The 19,862-nt window shown below is 43.4% G+C and overlaps 1 protein-coding gene across 7 annotated transcripts in view; it reads left to right on the top strand.

The window, feature by feature from the left end:
• Nucleotides 1-2,121: 2,121 nt before the first annotated feature.
• The window catches only part of SMOC2 (SPARC related modular calcium binding 2), a 149,370-nt gene continuing 131,629 nt past the window's right edge, over nt 2,122-19,862 (top strand). For 2 of the 7 annotated variants that reach the window (XM_072035808.1, XM_072035807.1), the window contains exon 1: nt 2,122-2,656. In XM_072035808.1, coding sequence (XP_071891909.1) covers nt 2,582-2,656 — 75 coding nt within the window. In that variant the 5' untranslated portion in view covers nt 2,122-2,581. The remainder of the gene's footprint in view (nt 2,657-19,862) is intronic. The other 5 variants (XM_072035806.1, XM_027454223.3, XM_072035810.1 and 2 more) reach the window with 3 other exon arrangements.

Genomic DNA, 19,862 nt, shown 5'->3' with positions numbered 1-19,862 from the left:
TTTCAGTTGCTTGATTCTTGACAGTATTTTTATCACTTGGTCTCACATTTTCCTTTAAAAATATTTTCATTGGGCTGAATTATCTTCTGGGATGGGGGGCAAAGAAAGGGAAGAAGAAATTTTAGGCCGAATAGTCAAATATCTTTCTCAAAAGAAGTGGGGGAAATGACAGTAGACAAAATAATAATGCATATTTTGGCAAGGGGTCTTTATTTTGAAACCATAATGCCACCAGTTTCTGGACTTCAGACTTCTCATTTTGGTCTCCTGGCTACTGTCACCTCTGGAAATCCACTCAAATCTGATGAAGTCATAAACCCTAAAAAACCTGCAGCTTGTTTTTATTAGATAAATTTCTCGTCTATTCTGAGCTTGGATTTTTCCTGCAATGCCAAATCCAAACTGCCGTGCCGTTTAGTTGAGGGACTGACTGCTGCATATTGCCTTTGCCTGGCTGAACAGCAGCAGTGCACAGAAGGACCCTGAACTGAAGACAAAGGGGCTGTGGAGTTAGCAAGCTCCCAAGAGCATGGCAGGTGGAAAGGCAGCCACGGGGCTGCAGGGCTGCTTGGTGATGAAGGAGGCCTGGGCCGGGACAGGGAGACAGACTGGGATGGACTGGTGGAGAAGGAAGGAAGAGGACTGGGAAGATGATGACTGCAATGACAAGGCAACGAGAGGCTTGATGACAGGGGAGTGGGACTAGGTCCACACAGAGAATAACTCTGAGGGATAGAAGAAGTAACACTTAGGGTATAGCTGGAGGGGACACAAGCATGGATGGCTGGAGGCATGGTCATGAGGATAAAATCTTCTGGTTCTGATGGGCATTGACATTGCGAAGGTTCACCACCTCCCAGCTGTGAGGAAATGGCTGCAGAGTCCTTGCTGGAAAAAATGTCCTGCTTTGCCCACTGCAGCACACGTCAATCTGCTGTGTCCATAGGGGATGCTGCTAGCTGGAGACTGATGGGGTTCTGTGTGGTGGAGTGAAGGGTCCTAAACATTCTCTGACCCAGAAAATACTTGTGATAGCTTCCTTATCTTTCCTTTTTTTTTTTTTTTTTTTTTCCAATGGAAAAGTTGAAGAGATATTATGAGCACACACAGGCATGTGCACACATACTTTATGTTCACAACCAAGCTGTTTAAAACCAAACTTTAGAAAAGGGGAGTCTTCAAACTTTTACTCCTCTAGGTGCCCAGTTGAGATCTGTGGCTGGGTTGTTGGCTGCATGCTCTGAACATCGCAAGATCCAGAGAAGTCAGCAGTGGCTGTCTCAAGCAGGGCACCCAAATCTGTCTTAGATTAATTTCTACTTCTCCCTGCCTCTCTGGGCTTGAAGCTACCGCTCCGGGGAGCGTGCTCCATGCCCAGCCCTGGCAGTCAGGGTGTGCCCAGCCGCTGAGGTCGGGTCTGAGGAATTGTCATTTGGGTGCGTGCTGCCTCGCAGCCTCCCCAAAGCCCTTCCAGGCTTGGGTCCTCTCCTTCTGACGAGCACAACCCTAATAAAAAAGCCCTGGTCGCTTCGGACCCCCTGAACCGCGGGGATCTCTGCGGGCTGGCAGGGAGCCGTGGGGCTCAGGGGAGGAGCGGGGGGCTGCTCCAGTGGCAAACATGCACTTAGAAGGGCTTCTTTCCGGCGCTCCGAGCAGAGGAGATCCTCCGGCGGTTCGCAGCGGGGAAATAACAAAACTCCTCCGTTTGCCTCCCGAAACATCAGCGAGAAAAGCGCAAAACCGGCGGGAGGGAGGGTTCACCTGGCGCTGTACCGCATGCGGAGCGGCAGCCCCGCGGCAACCTGTAGCCGCTCCCGGCTGTCCCTGGCCCCCTGCGAGCCCTGCCCGCTCCCCGGGCAGCCCCCAGACCCCATCCCACAGCCCGCTGCTCCCGGCTCTTGCTGTCCCCATCTAGCAAAGTGGGGTGCACCGGGCTCGGGGGGCCGCGGCCGCCTGCGTTTGTACGCGGTGGTGCAGGGGGAGGCGGAGGGGGAATGGGATGAGCCCCACGGGGAGGGGAGGGAAGGGGAGGGAAGGGGGGTGATCCGGAGTCCCCCGGGAGCCTCGGGGAGGGTTAATCGGCGGGGAGCTGCGGGTCTGGGAGGAGAAAGCGGAGGCCGGGCCGGGCGGGGGGGAGGATAAGAGGGGAAGGGAAGGAGCGGCGAGGAGAGGTCGCCCAGCGCCCGGCTCCGCGGCTGCGGCTCTGCCTTCCCGCGGCCCCCCGCCGGCGGCGGACAGCGGTGGGGTGGGGTGGGAGGGTCCTCCCTTCCCTTCCCTCCCCGGCTTTTCCTCCCTCTTCCCCCGCCGAGGGGGGGAGAAGGGGCTGGAGAGGAAAGGAGGCGACCCCCGGGGCTAGGCGGCGGAGGGGGGCGAGGCTGGGGAGCATCTCCGAGCGCCGCCGGACACGGAGAAAGGGCGAAACTGCCGGCGCTCTGCCGTGCGCCCCAAGCCACACTTCAAGGGGTGGGGGCTAAAAAAAGAAAAAGGAGAAAAAAAACAAAAAAAAACGACTGAGAAGGGAGCAGAGCGGGGCAGCGACGTCCCCGGGAGGGTGCCCCAGCCCTTGCCGCCGCCGCTCAGGATGTGGGTGCCGCTGCTGCTGCTGCTGCCGGAGCTGCTCCCCGCCGTGCCGGCCCAGAAGCTGTCCGCCCTCACGGTAAGGCCGCCCCGCCGCGGGATGCCGGCCCCGGGGCGCACCTGAGGGCGGCGGGGGGCTGCTGCCCCCGGCCCGGCCCGCAGCGGGACCCCGGAGCCTCGCCGAGGGTCTCCGCAGAGCCCCCGGGCGAAGCTGGTGGGTGATGCCCGCCTTGCTGCTTTTGATACTTCCCCCCCCCCGGGGAATAACGCTGCAGCGAGGACCGCCTTAGGTCGAGCGATTTCTCTTTTTATTTCTGCTTCCAAAGCGGCGTGAGGCTCGGGCTATTCCGGGCTCCGCGGTGCTAAACATGGAGCTCTGCGCGGAGCTGGGCGAGCCAATTCATTAGGCTTGCTAAATAAGCCATAACCACTTCTCCAGCCAAGACCTGAGGTTTGCAGCTAATAGCTCGGTTCAGCCTTCTCGCAGAGCTCGCAGTGTTTGCAAAGCTATAATTAATGCAATCTGGAGAAATAAAAACATTTTCCTTAAATGTGTTTTTAAACAAGTGCTTGAGTAAACATAACGGGCAACCAGCACCCCTTTCAAGCTGTTTTTAAGTGTTTGGGTGAGGGTTGTGCCCCTCGGAGTTTATTATGCTGAAGTTACAGGCAGTTGCAAAGTGACATAGACCCTATTTTTGTCTCGCTCTTTCAGAAAAATGATGTAAAATACTGAGCGCTCTTTTCTTTCTTTCTTTCTTTCTTTCTCTTTTCTTGTCTTTCCTTTGGTGGTGGTGGGGGTTAGGGACAGCTCAAGGAGAAGCAGTGGTGGGGGACGGCTGAGCTGTTCATACCTGAAATTCTTCAGGAGAAGTTTTGCCTTCTCATCTTTTTTTTTTTTTTTTTTTTTTTAAATGATTTGTAGAGTAGAAGCTGCTAATTGAAAACCTTAAAGGAGTGAGTTTGCCCCATGAATTTTATAGCTTGTGACATCTGCAAGTGCGGGACAGATAAAGTCAAGTGATTTTTGATCTTTTTAAGAATTTGTTTGAAGCACCCACAGACTGCCAGGTGAAGTACTATTCCAGTTAACAGGTTAGCATTGTAATTTAATTCCAAGTTCACTTTCACAAATATGTAAAAGGAATTTGCAAGAGATGACATGTTATATTCTTTCTCCAGTACGTAAAAAAAATCTGAATGTCAGCACGGAAGCTAACTAGAGATGCTAACAGAAATAATCCAAGTGTGAAATAGGAGTGATTGTGACTGCTATATCATCTTAAAATGATACAAGGATCAAATGGTGCTAAAGCCTTTAACAGATGCATATCAGTCACTGTCGAACGTAACTGGTGTTTATGAATGATTGCCTTTCTAAAGCTGAGGGAATAAAAATCTGGCCAAGAGCACTTAGGAAATCCCTTTAAAAATTAAATGGCATAAACTCATGTGAATGTATTGGACTTCAGCTAATTCTAAGCCTCTCTGTTCTCTCACCCACCCAGAATGTGTATTGTTCATTTCTGCACCTTACAACAGTATGCATCTTTATAAGCTGTGATTAGAAAAGTCAATCCTGGTGGAATCCCCACCCTCTTCTACTGAAAGGGCAATGACACTGGAGGCTTTAAGCTTTCAGTCTCGTTAAACCCAAACGTTTTGGTAGGGGTGGCTGGATGTGTCACTGCTGGGCTGTGGTCAGCCCATGCTAGTTTTTCTGCAGTCTGTGCTCATCTTACAGAGATGGTGGCACATACAAGTACATTAGAAATCCTTCCATAAAATGGGTAATGAGCTGTCAGAGACCCGTGGTAAGAGAACAACGCATACACACTCATGTACACTTGAGTACACTTTTTTTTTTTTTTGTATACTTTTTACTTCTTCCCACAAGACTAAACTCTGAGTTCTGGTTGCATGAGGCAGGTTTATTTCTGCTATGAGTGTACTTCCCTATTTAAATAAAACAAAACCAACATCACTGTAACAGCAACAAATACCATGACACTAAATCATTCTTTACTCCTGCAGTCAATTTGCTTATAGCAAAATGTACAGACTGCATAATCCCTTCTCACATGTACCTTTCCCAAATATTTGTGGGTAATATCTGCACAATTATAACAACAAGAAAACCCACTACCACAACCACCACTACCACCAAAAAAACTCATGCTGTGAAGCACCAAGGAAATGTATAACTTTTTTTTTTTTTTTTCACCTGCTCTGACCTTGTGTTATGACAGAAAACTACCTTTTTTTTTTTTTCTTTTTTTTTTTTTTTTTCTTTACACATCAGATGAAGGTTTTCCTTTTATTTGTGCTTGGAAGAATAACAAAGACAGACTGATGTTTTTAAAAAGAACCAGAAGCCGTGGGGACAAAACACATACTGTGGACCTGAGTTTCATGAAAACTGCAGGATGATCACAGGGGAGAGTGTGCAGATCCCTGATGGTAATACGCTGTCAGTGGGATATGCCAGGTGGTGGCAATAATAGCTTGGGCATAAACTCCTTAACCACAGTGGTAAATCTGCCATAAGGTGAACCTTAGCAATGTTGTGATAGTAAAATTCACTATGGGCAGTGAGAGGGGCACCAGCTGTTTTTAATGTTGCTGAACAAACTTCTGGGCTGTTTTAACTTGACATCCTTGCTAGCTCCAGAAGTGGAGCAAGTATTACTTTCGGACAAGACTTTCAGCAGTTTATAGAGCTGTATCCTTGTCTAATTAGGAATAACATTTTTGCATTGGATTTCTCTCAGGCAGAAAACCCCACAAACACCTCTGAATATGTGATTTTCAGATGTTGAAAGCTTTGCAATAGTCCAATAGCAAGAAATTACAGAGTTTTCACAAAACTTAAGCATTCCAACAGATTTCTGATTGCTTAATGGCAAATATGACTGCAGGTCCGCAGGGACTGATGAGCAGATGGCTTCCTACAACCTTGGTAATAACCATCAGATCAGTATCTGGCATCCAGGTAGTTAGCAGGTAGCTGAAATGCACCAGGTGGTCTAGTGTCTGGTCCTCAGGTTCTCACAGTTACATCCAAAATCAGTTGTAACTTGTGTTGTAACTTTTTCCTCTCTGTCCAAAATATGGACCCAGCCAGAACATGCATGGGTCCCCATCTGTATGCCAGAGCAGAGGAGAAACATGAGGGATCAGCAGTTACACACCTGAATCTTTATTGGGAAGCCAGGATGTGCACCAGGATCCAAGAGTTCTGAAGTTTTTGTGGGTTCACTAGCTTAGACGCAGCCCGAATCTACTTTGAATTTGTAGCAATCTTGGCCTCTTATGGTCAAAAAATACTCTTTGCTAAAGTTGCTCCTGGACATTTGTCTCCTGAGTAGAAGCATATTGCAATAATAGGGAAAGTGAGGGGAAACATGATATTCCAATTCTGTATTACTAACTGAGCCACAGGGATAGATGGGGGAGGAGAGCATTATTTTGTATTATATTTGCTGTTATTTCAAATAAACAAACATTGGCAACAGAACAATGGCTTTCATTTTGGGAAGGTAGGCTGAGAGCTGTCTCATAAGAAACTGTGAGATCTGGAGGGACTGTAGCCAATTTGGCTGCTCCTGGTTTTTCCTCCCCTTGTGTCAAATACTAATGTAAAACATTCTTACTTTCCGCAAAATATCTTAAGTAACCTTGTCTTTTTACCTTGTTTATGGAAAGTCAGGTAATAATCTGCGATTCCTGTAGCACATTGTTGGAACTCTTTCATGATGCTGTGTTTTTATTCTGCTCTGCGATATACAACCATGCTTTCTGGACGTATGAAACTGGTGAGAGCAGAGCCTTATTGGCATATTATCATAGGGGAATAGTCATATCTTGAGGTTATAGATACTTTTGTTTTGAAACACGGTGTTTTGAAGAAAGCTCAGTCTGTTCCTAGAAGAAGTAAGTTTAAGATCACGGCACTTATCGCCACACTTACTTTGGCATTGTTACGCCGTATTTTTGGAACCATCAGCCTAGCTTTTATCTCAGTTGCAGTGTTGTGTGTGTGCATGTGCTTGTACAAACAATAGGACACAAGTGTTTCTTATTTTAAAATCTTGATGACTTGTAACATACCACAAACTATTTAATTTTATGCTTTCAAAGCCTTGCTGAACCATGTGTCCTTCTGAATATAATATTGATCTTAGATCTTACGAAGGAAGAAAGTTTGCTTGAAATCGCTTCTTGAAATGAACACCTCTGCCTGTTAAAAATTCCTTTCATCAGAAGCTGAATATTTCAGGGAACAATTGTTTTCTTTTTCTCCCTTGGCACATGCTTTGTGAGTATTCAATAGCATTTAATGCCCTGGATAGCTTCCACAACACTCACCAGTATAAGATGGACCACTAAGGTAGTTCAGTAAATGGAAGCTAAACACAATCAAAGCTTTCCAAGTTAAGGACCCATTTGGATGGCGCCTGCAAACCCAAACATTTGGAAAAGTTACTCTAATTGTGATTCAAAAACCAAGACCATAAATAAAACTGTAAGTGGCTCCAGATCCTAATAGCATTGTTACTGCAAATGGGCATTGGTACAACCAAGGGTACATCAGCACTGAAAATAAAACACTTTCAACAATGCTTCCTAGCAATAAACTCTCTCTCAAGACACTTCTCATTAAAGAAACAAAAACAAAACCTGTGAGGGTTATTATTGAAAGGGCCAGCAATACTTGTGATCAGAGTTAAAAGTCCTATTTCTGCATGCAGCCAACGTACACCATACCTTATTATGTGAAATACATAATGGAGATGGCAGGTCGACTGCACACCCTTAAGATTTTAAAGCTAAAACTGAAGAGTAGAAGTTATTATGGGTAGGGAGGGAAGAGCAGGACAGAGGAAACTGAGGTAAATCATGCAAACTTAGGCCAGTTCTGATGTTTTCATTCTTCCCCTATTGCCCTCTGAATACCTTGAAGAATGGCCATGAGTATTCCTTGAGAGCTGGCAAGCCACAGGGTTTGGTTCATTCTGAGAAGCCTCCAAAGGTTTAGCTGCTATCCAAAACCTATCTGAACCGTGTTGGTTTGGAAATCAGGCTACAAGTCTTTTCAAGATCTGGCTCGCTCAGGACTTTGCTAGTGTTTCCACTTCTTCAGCCAGACCAGAGTTACCACAGGCACAGCCATTTTCACGGTATTTTGGTACTTCCATTTCCTGTTGGGCCTGAGACCGGGAAGGGCAGAGGCGCCTGAAAATTAAAAACTGAGTAAGAAAGAGTTGAGATCAAAAATCTATTTTTGAACAGCAAATGCAGGTTTGAGTTTGGTTCAGGAGTGGTGTTTTTATCTGAACAAATTCCTACGATCTTGGGGAAGCTGCGGGGTTACATTTTGCAAAGGACTCAGACATTTGCAAGTGTTTGTTTTTGTTAGGATCAAACCCCAAATGTTTCTAAATTTTTTGCGAAGGAAATGCTTCAGGTTGATTCATTGTTATGTTTGGAGGTAGATTTTTAGAAAGTTTAGATACCAGGTTCCCAATGAAGGCCATTTGACGGTGCAAAGCTGGAATGCTTTCTTCAGAAAGAATGTCGGAATTGTTTTTGACATACCACCCTCCCCTCCTCTTCCTCTCTGCTATATTCTACAATCAAATTCTGATGATGCCAGTCATTCTGATCTCAATGGCCAAGTGCACTCTCCCAGGACATGCTTCTGTTGACATTTCTGTATCAAATTCTGGGTATTAATCTATATTCACTGCCTTCATTTTTATCTGCTGTGGTAGATAAGATACTTTCCAGTGAAATTCCAGCTGGGAGCCTGAAAAGAGGAAATTCATTAGGAAAAAAAAACCAAACAACCAAACAAAAACAATTTACAGTATGCTGATGTTACACAGAATAATTGGTACCAAAGGAAAAAGAAGGATAACTTAAGACATGGCAAAATATTGGCCATAAGCAATACTTGGTAATCGTCTTCAGGAAAATAATGTTGACTGAGCAGACATGAGCTGGTACAGCATAAAGAACTGCATTTTTTTTTCCTGCATTTGATTTTTGTCTAGTTGCTTTATCTGCACAGGTCTGAATTGAAGCCATTGATGTAATGCAGCGGTGTGCATAGGATGCAAAAATTAAAACTTCGGTTACAGGGAGATGAAAGCTGCTCAAAAGTATATTGACTGGGATTTCAATTGGTGTGGGAACATGTGGTAGCAGACAGTTTCTTAATATGACTGTACCAAATTATGAATGTTCTTCAAAAAAGCAACATTAACATAGCATCATTCCTTAACATGGACCAAGGGAAATAAGTGTATGTGGAGTTAGTCTTGTGAACTGAAGTTTTAGCTGGTCTTGGCAAAAGAAATTGCCGTGATGAGTTAGTAACTGCCCTTCAGTGAATTTTTTCCCCATTCTAATTTATTAGTTTTCAGAAATGACCAGTAAGCATTTCATCAGCTGTTGAAAATCCAGGCTAATAGAGAATACATCCTAGACTTTTTGTCAGGATGGAGAGAGAAAACATTTCCTCCAGGAGATCCAGTCCAGCTCTCTCCCTGGCTCCAGTGTGTTGCTAGAAAACTCGCTCAAGAATGTTTACCTTATACCTATCCAAAACCTAGTTGTTGATTTTTTTTCTTTTTTTTTTTTTCTTTTTTTTTCCTTCATTTATTTCAGGTTGCCTATTCTGTCATCTTCTGAGGCACCTAGTAACACTTTTGTGTTACCTTAAACTTGTTCTGAGGATGTAATAGTATACTTTCCTGACTTTTAGGTGTTCACTTTCAAACTGTATACAAATTAGCTGTCATACATGTGCTATAAATCTTCACTCTCTATCCTAGAGCACCTAAAGATTACTTACATGAAAACAAAGAAAAAAAAAATATCTGGAATGTGCTTTCTTTATTTATGCCATGGCTGCATGTTGTATTTTCCAGATTTTTGGGATGCAATTGCTACTATAAATTGTTCACATTTGGGGCAAGAATTCTCATTTATTTGTCACTACTCTGACCTTTGTTCGGTATTCAGATAAGATACTGTGAGTGAATAAGCAGCATAAATCATCAGGAGAGGTCAGTACATTTTTCAAAATGAAAGTAATGGCAAATATAAAATCATTTTAATGATAAGCAGGATGGACTCACTGTGATCCACACAGCAAGCTGTGGGGTGGAGAAAACCTGCAGATCGTGGGCATATGTGGAAGTCAGGGAGGGAAGGCAATGACTCAGTTTCATTATCTTTCTCCTGCTGTTATCCTAAGTAAAATGGAGGAGTAGTGGAGTTTAATCTGAGTAAAAGAGTCTGCCACTGAGTCTCATTGGTGCTTTGAAGGAGTGGGAGAAGGGAGGGTGAAATTCTGGTGGATATACAAGCTATTTAATATATTTTAACCATAATATGACCATGTGAATAGAAACACTATTAAGCCAGACCAGCTCTTCTAAAGTATCTGAGAGCAGAAAGTTTGTGATCTGCCTGGGATCTAGATCATGTGATCTAGAGAATGGATTCCCAAACCTTTTTCTTTGCCAGGTGCTGCTATTTTTAATGGCAGCAGGTAGTGCCACTGGCAGTGGCATCTTTCTGTTGGTGGTAGAATTAGGGTCAGGGACCCCTTTTGGAGAATACAGAGGGGGAATATGGAGGTGGCAGCACACCAGAAATGTAGTGCTATTAAAATGAGAGAATCACCTTTCGGTGAGCTGATAGGTGCATGAAATGCTGGCTGCGGTGCACTTGCCTTGCTTCTGACTTTGTACAGGCATCCAAACACACTGAATTCATATTTGGAACTGGGAGGTGGACCAAGCACTCTTAAAAGGAGAGTTACCATCAGAGGAAGGCAGGCATTGTAAGGACATGAGGAATATGGCTTCCACATTGGCTCTGGCTCAGTTGTCCAAGTTAGTGCATTTGTCCTCATGGCCATCTACTTAGGTGAAGAATTACTCAATGTGTTTAATTGCAGTGTTTTTATTAGTTCTCATTCCCTTTAGCATCCACGGTAATGGATAAGTGAAGGCTCTGCAAAGTTGTGTTTGTCAAATACTGCTGTCGCTGTGTGCCACTTTTTTATACCAATAGTGTTGTGTAGCACTGTTCAAGGCCAGAGAGTAGCTATCCTGTGGACTGATGTTCTCATTAGAGAGAAAAAGCACCGTGACATATGTTGCTTTTTAAAGTCACGATTTCTATCAGATAAATGAAATAAATAAGTGAAACCTGATACCAAATATGCTACCTTGTAGAAGCAGATAGCACAAGTTCTAAATGTGCCCTTTCCCCACAAGAGGGAATTAAAAAGGTATGAAAAAGACCACCATCAAAGAAACTGTAGAAGACTCTGCTTGAACTTATATTTGTTTGTTTAGTAAATTGTCTCAGGTCTGTTGGATGAATGACTTTTTGGAAACAGCCATCAAAGACTTAAGAAACTTAAGATAAAAATCAGAGGGTGGTTCTATACATGTCTTTCTCATGTCTGCTCCCTTGGAGATACAGGCCAGTGGCATCCCTTTTGCAGCATAGTCAGGGGCAGGGAGCTCACCTGTCTTCTTCTATGACACTTTCAGGATCCACCACAGGAGGGAGTGAAAGAGTAGCATGGCCTTCTCCGTCACTTCTGGGAAGGGCTGACGGTAGTAGGAACCCTTATTTCTCCACCCCGCTGCCTAAATTAGGAAGAGGGGTTAAAATATGGAGAACTTAATTTTTGCAGCACTTGTCCTGCTGTGCATCAGGCAGGCCATCAAATGACAATAAATAAATAAATAAATAAATAAATAAATCAACAAAAAACATTAAAAGGTAGAATTCAGGTCTTGGTGGCTTGCCTTCCCTTGATTAGTTACTCATTAGCATTGGTGGGAGCTCAAAGTAGGTTGCTGTGAACAAGAGGGGAAACATGCCTATATGCTGCCTACTTTGCTGTGAGACTCCAGGAGAGACTCCAGCTTCCAGTCTACTCCCGGTAGACTGGAAGCTGGCAAATGTTGTGCCGATTTTCAAGAAGGGTCAGAAAGAAGACCCTAGCAATTACAGGCCTGTCAGTCTCACGTCAGTGCCTGGTAAAATCATGGAGAAGATGGTTCTCGAACTTATTGAGGCGCACCTGGGGGACAAAGCAGTCATTGGTCCCAGCCAGCATGGGTTTGTGAAGGGCAGGTCCTGCCTAACTAACCTGATTTCCTTTTATGATAAGATCACCCATATGGTGGACCAAGGGAAACCAGCTGATGTGATTTTTTTGGACTTCAGCAAGGCTTTTGACATGGTTTCCCATAGGATCCTACTGGACAAAATGTCCACCATACAGCTAAATAAAAACATCATACGATGGGTGAGCAATTGGCTAACGGGCAGGGCCAAAAAGGTTATGGTGAATGGTGCTGCGTCAGGCTGGCGGGCGGTCACCAGTGGGGTCCCTCAAGGCTCCATTTTAGGGCCGGTACTTTTCAATATTTTTATAAACGATCTGGTTGTAGGAATAGAAGGTATTTTGAGCAAGTTTGCCGATGACACCAAACTTGGAGGAGTTGTGGACTCGAATGAGGGTGGAAAGGCCTTGCAGAGGGATCTGGATAGGTTGGAGAGATGGGCGATCGCCAGCCGCATGAAGTTCAATAAGAGCAAGTGCCGGGTCCTGCACCTGGGACGGGGAAACCCTGGCTGCACGTACAGACTGGGCGATGAGACGCTGGAGAGCAGCCTAGAAGAGAGGGATCTGGGGGTCGTGGTAGACAGCAAGTTCAATATGAGCCAGCAGTGTGCCCTGGCAGCCAGGAGGGCCAACCGTATCCTGGGGTGCATCAAGCACGGCATCGCTAGTAGGTCAAGGGAGGTGATTGTCCCGCTCTACTCTGCGCTGGTGCGGCCTCACCTCGAGTACTGTGTGCAGTTCTGGGCACCACAGTATAAAAAGGACATGAAACTGTTGGAGAGTGTCCAGAGGAGGGCTACGAAGATTGTGAAAGGCCTGGAGGGGAAGACGTACGAGGAACGGCTGAGGGCACTGGGCCTGTTCAGCCTGGAGAAGAGGAGGCTGAGGGGAGACCTCATCGCAGTCTACAACTTCCTCGTAAGGGGGTGTCGAGAGGCAGGAGACCTTTTCTCCATTAACACCAGCGACAGGACCCGTGGGAACGGGGTTAAGCTGAAGCAGGGGAAATTTAGGCTTGACATCAGGAGGAAGTTCTTCACAGAGAGAGTGGTTGCACACTGGAACAGGATCCCCAGGGAAGTGGTCACTGCACCGAGCCTGACTGAATTTAAGAAGAGATTGGACTGTGCGCTTAGTCACATGGTCTGAACTTTTGGGTAGACCTGTGCGGTGTCAAGAGTTGGACTTGATGATCCTTAAGGGTCCCTTCCAACTCAGGATATTCTATGATTCTATGATTCTATGATTCTATGATTTCAGCCTGTGGAAAGTGTATGTCCTGTTCATTTCATTACATGTATCCATATGACTTCTTCTTGCAGCATTTAGTTACAGGAATTCTGGTGAGCAAGATAAAATAAAGTGGACAACTTATTTTTCACACTGTATTTAATAGGATTATGTTTCAGAGTGCATGCTCCTGGGAAGGCAGTTTTCAGGCATGTCAAATTTTTGATGGATTTCAGCCTGAGTTGATTCAGTTGCAAATCTGAACTTTGTACAGGAGGTTTTATCTTTCCATCATGTTTCCTCCTTGAAAGCCTTCATAAATTACATTTCTGAGAGAAAAGGAAAGAATTTTTGAAAGGAGTGTTCATTTGGTAAATTACTCCTCTGTTTAAGTTTTCCCTTTTCAGGTGCTGAATGACTCCCAAAGCAAAAGTTCTGTCACTGCTTGGTGATGGACTTTCATTAGTTTACAATGAAATTACAAGGCAATATTCATGCACTGATAATTGATTTCTTTATGAAGGGAAGAAGGCAAAAAGCAGAGAACTCAAATGCCTATTTGCGTGCATCTAGTGCAGTCATTTTCTACAGTGTAAAATCTGTGTACAGTGCTTCAGTTCTGAAATGTTAATGGTTTACATTCACTAGACACAAAATCAAGAGAGATACAAGGTAATGATGAGAGAGCCAGATGAGAGTATTTCCTACTAGATGGAAATTATCTGACACCAAGATTAAATGGCATGAATACTTCTGGCAGAGATTGCTTTATGCACCCAGGTGGCTGGTGAGAAACATACAGCAGACAGAGCAGTGCTGTTTTTTTAGAGTAAATGGTGAGAAAACTGCAGTCACAATACATGTAGCATCGGGATAAATCCAAAGGAAAGAGCTAGCAGAGATCCTGTAGGTAGAAGCAAGCTCAGAAGAGCACAAAGCTGACAACTTTGTGACCTGTTGTTTTGACTAGGCTGTCTCTGTCCTGTGGAGATTTTGATCCAAACTTCTTCTTCTTCATACCCTTGGCATTTCTTCCTTAGAATATCTTCTTTCCCAGTGTGAGCATGCCTTGCCTAGTTATAGACCTTAAGCTCTGTGGGTTTGTAACATGTTTCAGGAAGAAAAGCCTCATTCTTGGCTGGCCCACTTGCTCTACCATTATTAGAATAAATAAATCCTGAATGACACCTGCTTACAGACAAGATCGAACACAAGTAATGGAGGGTATACAAATAGAGGAGTTAAGCAGGCAGAGGTGGACACAGTCCAATTCTTTACATCCTTTGGCTAGTATGCAGACTGATTACTTTCCTTTTTTTTTTTTTTTTTTTTTTTTTTTTTTTTTAATATATATTGTTTTGAACTGCATCTAACTTTGGAAAGAACTGGAGCAATAATTCACCACTGAAGGAATACATGACCAAAGGGTCTATTCCCTAGTCTAGTCATGCTGCTGGCCAAAGAGGATCTGCATAGTGCAACGGGCCAAGTGTCATCTGCATGGTATTTCCTGACTTGTGAGAGCTTAGTGTTTCAACCTTATCACAGCCCTAAAGCTGGGGTTCTCAAGCTGTGGTATGCATTTCCTTTCATGGTGCAAAACTTTCTCAACTGATGGAAAGAAAGGCCCAAACCCATACAGCTTGGTCTGTTCACAAAGAATAAAAGGAGTGCCTGGGTGCCCCTTCCTACTTACACATGTAGCTCAGCACAGTGCTGGGAGTTTCATGAACCATTACCCCTTCCTACCTATTCTTAAGAGAGAGAAGATGGTTCTGGTGCAAGATACATCCATCCTGTGGAGGCAAACCGAAGAGCTGAGAGCTGTTCTTGCTGCCACCCCAGCTGGTGACAGTGTTCTCATCTTCTACAGTAGTAGCATCAAGAACCCTTTGGGAAACCTGGCCCAAAGGCTCTCTTGACAACCTCAAGGAGGTGTCAAGTGTTATCAAGGAGCACTGATCTTCCTGCAGGGTACTTGGGGCTTCAAAATGTTATCCATCCACTGCAATAAATTCCCTAGATAGCCATCTCATATCTTAAGACTGTCCATGTCAGTTACATATGTGTATAGAGAGGTGGTCTTTATATATTCCCATGAAAAGCTTTTCCTCCTTTTGTTTTCCAAGGGTTATTGGGAAACTCTGATAAGGGCCTAAAGCTCTATAGGTGTAAATAACCAAAGTATCATTTTTTCCCCCCTGAAATTTATTCAATTTGATCTGAGCAGCTTGATCTGAAACTTTTCTGTTTGTTTTGGTCTAAGAAAGTGGAGGGTGTATAGGAGTCTAGTGTTAGCTTTCATTTGACATGATTTCTAAACTTGTTAGGTTTTGACATTTCTGGAGATGCTGCAGGTCACCTGTATTTGGTAGTTGATAAATTTGTGGAGTTATTTGAAAACTGAAAAGAAGTACATCTTCCTTCAAATCTTGTATCAGGTCACTGGTTTTATGCTAGTAGCTTCCTTGACTATCACCCTACACTACGAGAGAACAGAGGGAATTTTTACTGCTTGAATTGCTAATTATTACATGACCAATAAAAAAGTTACACAGTTTTTCTCCTTGACATCAAAGTAAATCATTTCTTTAAAATACCTGTGCTGAACCTTCTCCTCACACCTGGGGCTGAGGAAACTCCAAAGTGAGATGCATTTTACAACTTTGTCAGGAAATCACACACATTTACTACAAGTGAGGAGCAACCAAAAGTGTTCATTGAAATTAGGTGGTTACAAATAAGACTAATCACATGTAAAAACTCATTAGTTCCAGCTGACAGCAATTAAGCCAGTGTCAGAGATGGAATGAAATTCCCTCAAGGGATTTCTGTATAAATGACACAGTTAAGCATTAGAAAGAGTGTGTATGATGGATGGAAAAGCTTAAGAGAAATGACAAGTCTATCAAAGCTGAAAGGGGTCACAGTTCATATTCTACAGCTATTTTGTGGTATGCAGGATGTCTCTCAGGAAGAGCCCTGCAGCTATCCACTGTCAGCAACAGCAAAGCAGGTGTGCATGTGTCTGAGAGAGGCAGAAATAGCTGCTTTCTATTTTCTGTGCCTGATATTTCTTGTTTGAAAATACATCAACACCTTTTAAAACTTTGCCTTCTTTTTTTTTTTTTTTTTTTTTTTTTTTTTTAAACAAAACAAAACAAAAAAGCTTCTAGTTTTGCTAGGACACTGCAGTTTAGGGGAGTGCCATTTAGATGTTAACAAAGTATAATTGCAACTGATTACTTAATTTCATATCAGTTCTTTGTGAATGTAAAACAGCCTGAGGGCTGTATGTGTCATACACACACGTTCTGAGTCCTGCCCTTTTACCAAGCATTGTTTAAAAAAAACTTTGGGATGTGTGCCAGGTGTCTGCAAAACAGTTCAAACTGTGGAGAAGTGTGTGGATGAGGGGAAATGAGACAGTTTGCCTCGGTATGCTGTTTTGAGAGATCAGAAATGATTCTGCCTCATCATGCTACAGTCCTTCCCAGTTAAGAGGGGGTCACAATTGCAGCTTCTGTCCTGTCCCTCTGGAATCTCGGTTTGCTCTTGTACACCCTCACGTGACTTGAAAAGAGACAGGCACTCCACAGAAGTTAGGAGCTCTCTGATTGTGACATGGATAAAGGAGCTACAGGTGCAGCTGTACATGAGCGCCAGAGGGTTTGTATGATGGCAACTCAAATATTCCAAAAGCTTGACAGTGGACATGACCAAACTTCTCCACTAGATCCTTCTGAGTCCAGTGGGAGTTTGGGCAAAGTTGGACTTGTACTAATCCTCTTGACTCTGTGAACAAGGGAAAATTTATTTGCTCCCCTGAAAGGAATGAGGGAGAATAAACTTGACTATGGACCTCCCATACAAGGGCAGAAATGTCCAGAGGAAATTGGAGATGGTTACAATGCCTGAAACAGATACTGTCAATGGGCATGTTTGTGTGTGAAGCTTCAGAGGTGCGATAAAATCTCTGTCAGTACATGTCTGGGTGGTGGGGCTGTTCATGCCCACATCCCTTGAGTAAAACAGGAACATGTTGTCAGCCTTTGTACATATAGGCAGAAGGTGATCAGCAGAAGGATACCACTGGACATTTACTGTGCATCGGAGTGGAACAAAATCACCTTTTCCTGCACTCTGCTGCTAGTATCCAGCTACAAGTAGCTGGATACCAGCACTAATTCAGCTACTGAATCTCTCGAGTCAGTTTTGTTTTAGTGTCCATGTTTTTTACAATTGTTGGCAAATGCATGTGACTGTATAACTTAAAGGTCCACTAAAGCAATAGAAAAACATTCATTTGTGAAATGAAACTTGTTAAAATACTCTCACTCCATAAGGCAAATATAGCTCAATCTCTTGATAAGATGGGGCTAAATCCCACATCTGACAGAACCATTATCACAGGACTGTTGGTCAAGTGTTTTGGGTGAAAACTATGGCTTGATGTTGGCAGCATGGGAAGAATTTTTTTGGAAACAACCATTCTTAAATTTTTAGTATGATATGCTGTATCCATGCTCTGGAAACTGTTCTGAGGGACAAAGACTGGAAATATCTGAAGAAGGTGCTGGCAGCAGTTCAAGTGAAATAGAACAGGTGAGCAGAACCTGGAAGAGGCAGTATGCAGGGGCAACAGAAGGGGAAGCTGTACTCACGCAAGAAGTGTGAAAACTCAGATCTTGCTATTTTTTCTATAAATAAGGAAGAAAAAAAAAAAAGGCTATGCTTGTTCTTGAATAAGATGGGATATAATTAAAATGGAGTCATACTTACAAAGTTCTTTCCTTACAAGCAGATTATAAAACAATCTCTAATGGTTTCATATTACGTCAGTCACATGCATTATGTAACAGGACAAGGAGTAATGGTAGGACAAGCAGGAATAGTTTTAAATTAAAAGAGGGTAGGTAGATTTAGATTAGATATTAGGAAGAAATTCTTTACTGTGAGGGTTGTGAGGCACTGGTACAGGTTGCCCAGAGAAGCTGTGGATGCCCCATCCCTGGAAGTGTTCAAGGTCAGGCTGGATGGGGCTTCGCCCAACCTGATCCACTGGAAGCTGTCCCTGCACATGGCAGGAGGATTGGAATTAGGTGATCTTTAAGGTCCCTTTCAATCCAAACCATTCTATGATTGTTTGCATGAGAAACTCCTTAAAACTAGAGCTAAGGGCATGTATGTGTGTTGTTGTTCATCAACACGGTCACTAAAAAAGTTCAGGGAACTTGGAGTGCTGAGATACCTACTATTCATTGTGACTACACAATGAATATAGGCAAGTAGATTCAGGGTGCATTGGTTTCACAATACACTGTGTTTCCAAAGCTGGCACCTTTCCGTCAGCCCCGCGTTCTGCTGTCCCATGGCTGAAATCCTGCCTGAGCTTGATTAAGGCACATAGGTGAGGCTCCCCTCAAGCAAGGTACTTACCTGGTGCTGCCTTAGCTGAGAATCTGCATTGTTGTCTAGAAGCATTTGAGCATTGTGTTAAAACTTCTTCTGCAGATTGTATCTGACAGCATGCATGACAGTTTGTATTTTCAACAGCCAGCCTCTGTCCTAATAACTGTATGATGCATGAAACTAGTTAATACTGTTATTTCAGTTAATGTGGCCAGTACTCCCCCATGTCCATTAACTTGAAGTTGTGAATGGTGCTATAAAATGAAGGGCTGGTCTTTCAGCATTCGGGTCACTCTCATTGTTGTTGCAGCACATTGATCAGGGTTTTAAGCTCTCTCAAGCTCAGAGATCTCTGCTGCTCACTGTTTTGCTTTCTCAAACAGCTGTTGACTGTACGCTGTCTCTCAGATAGACTTTTTTCTTCATCACACTTCTCATGTCAAAGGTGAACACCATTGCACTATTGCTATTTCATTTTCCAAATTGCATTAGGATCTGTGCCATGGGAATCCATTTAACCGTTATGGTGTTGTTCAAATACACTGTAACTTGAATTGAACAGTTGGCAGATTTAGCCTGATGGGCTGTGAATCCAGATGTTATCCTTCTCATGCTCATCACCCAATAAAATACATATACAGTACTTTGTTACCCTAGGGATAATTTATAAGCAGCACTCAGATTCATTATGGACCATTCTCTTACCCTGAGGAGGACTGTGGATCTTTCCAGTGGAGAAGTGCAGTTCCACAATATACAGGTCATTTGGGAATCTCTCCGGGGACCCTTTCTCCTAGAAAGTTAGGGTTTGGAAGCTACAGTAAGAGTTGCCCAGTTATTTCTGTTCATTAACCTCTGCAAAGCATCATTCTTAAGGAGCCAGTGGAAACTGAGCTCATGAAAAGAATGATTCCCTCACCTACTGAAAGAGCATTTGTCAAAGGCCAAAAAGATATTGCCTATTAGAGGGGCTAAGAAAACAGGGAGAAATTAGTCACATGTATTCAAAACTAGGTGCATAAATATTCAAAGGATCAAAAAAGCAAAGCACAAGAGAAGAATGTTTTAATAAATATCGTATACAAGATAGCCATCTAGCTCCAGGCAGTCTGGAGAAAATGCTCCCCTCTTGCCCAAGTCATGTATATGCATGTACTTTCTCCTTTTTTTTTTTTTTTTTTTTTTTTTTAACTGGTTTCCTTCTTTTAGGGGTAGATAGCTTTTTACTATCTGAGATTTAAAAATAATTGTTATCAAAAATAAAACAAATGAAACCTCTGCTAGCCAATCTGATAAACTGAATGGCTAAATGTTTTCTTTCATGATAAGAATTGTGTAAGCAAACCTACAAGTGATTAAAAACTATATTGACATAAAAAGGGAAGGAACAGAGAAATTTGGGCAATTTTTAATACTTTTTTTTTTTAAAGGCAATTTGCCTATGAAACACTGCATTTTTAAAGAGAACAGTTCTTAAACA

The sequence above is a fragment of the Anas platyrhynchos genome, chromosome 3 (assembly GCF_047663525.1).
Source record: "Anas platyrhynchos isolate ZD024472 breed Pekin duck chromosome 3, IASCAAS_PekinDuck_T2T, whole genome shotgun sequence".
In the NCBI taxonomy this organism is placed as follows: Eukaryota; Metazoa; Chordata; class Aves; order Anseriformes; family Anatidae; genus Anas; species Anas platyrhynchos.
The sequence above is the reverse complement of the archived record's forward strand: the minus strand, read 5'-3'. Positions and strand labels throughout refer to the sequence as shown.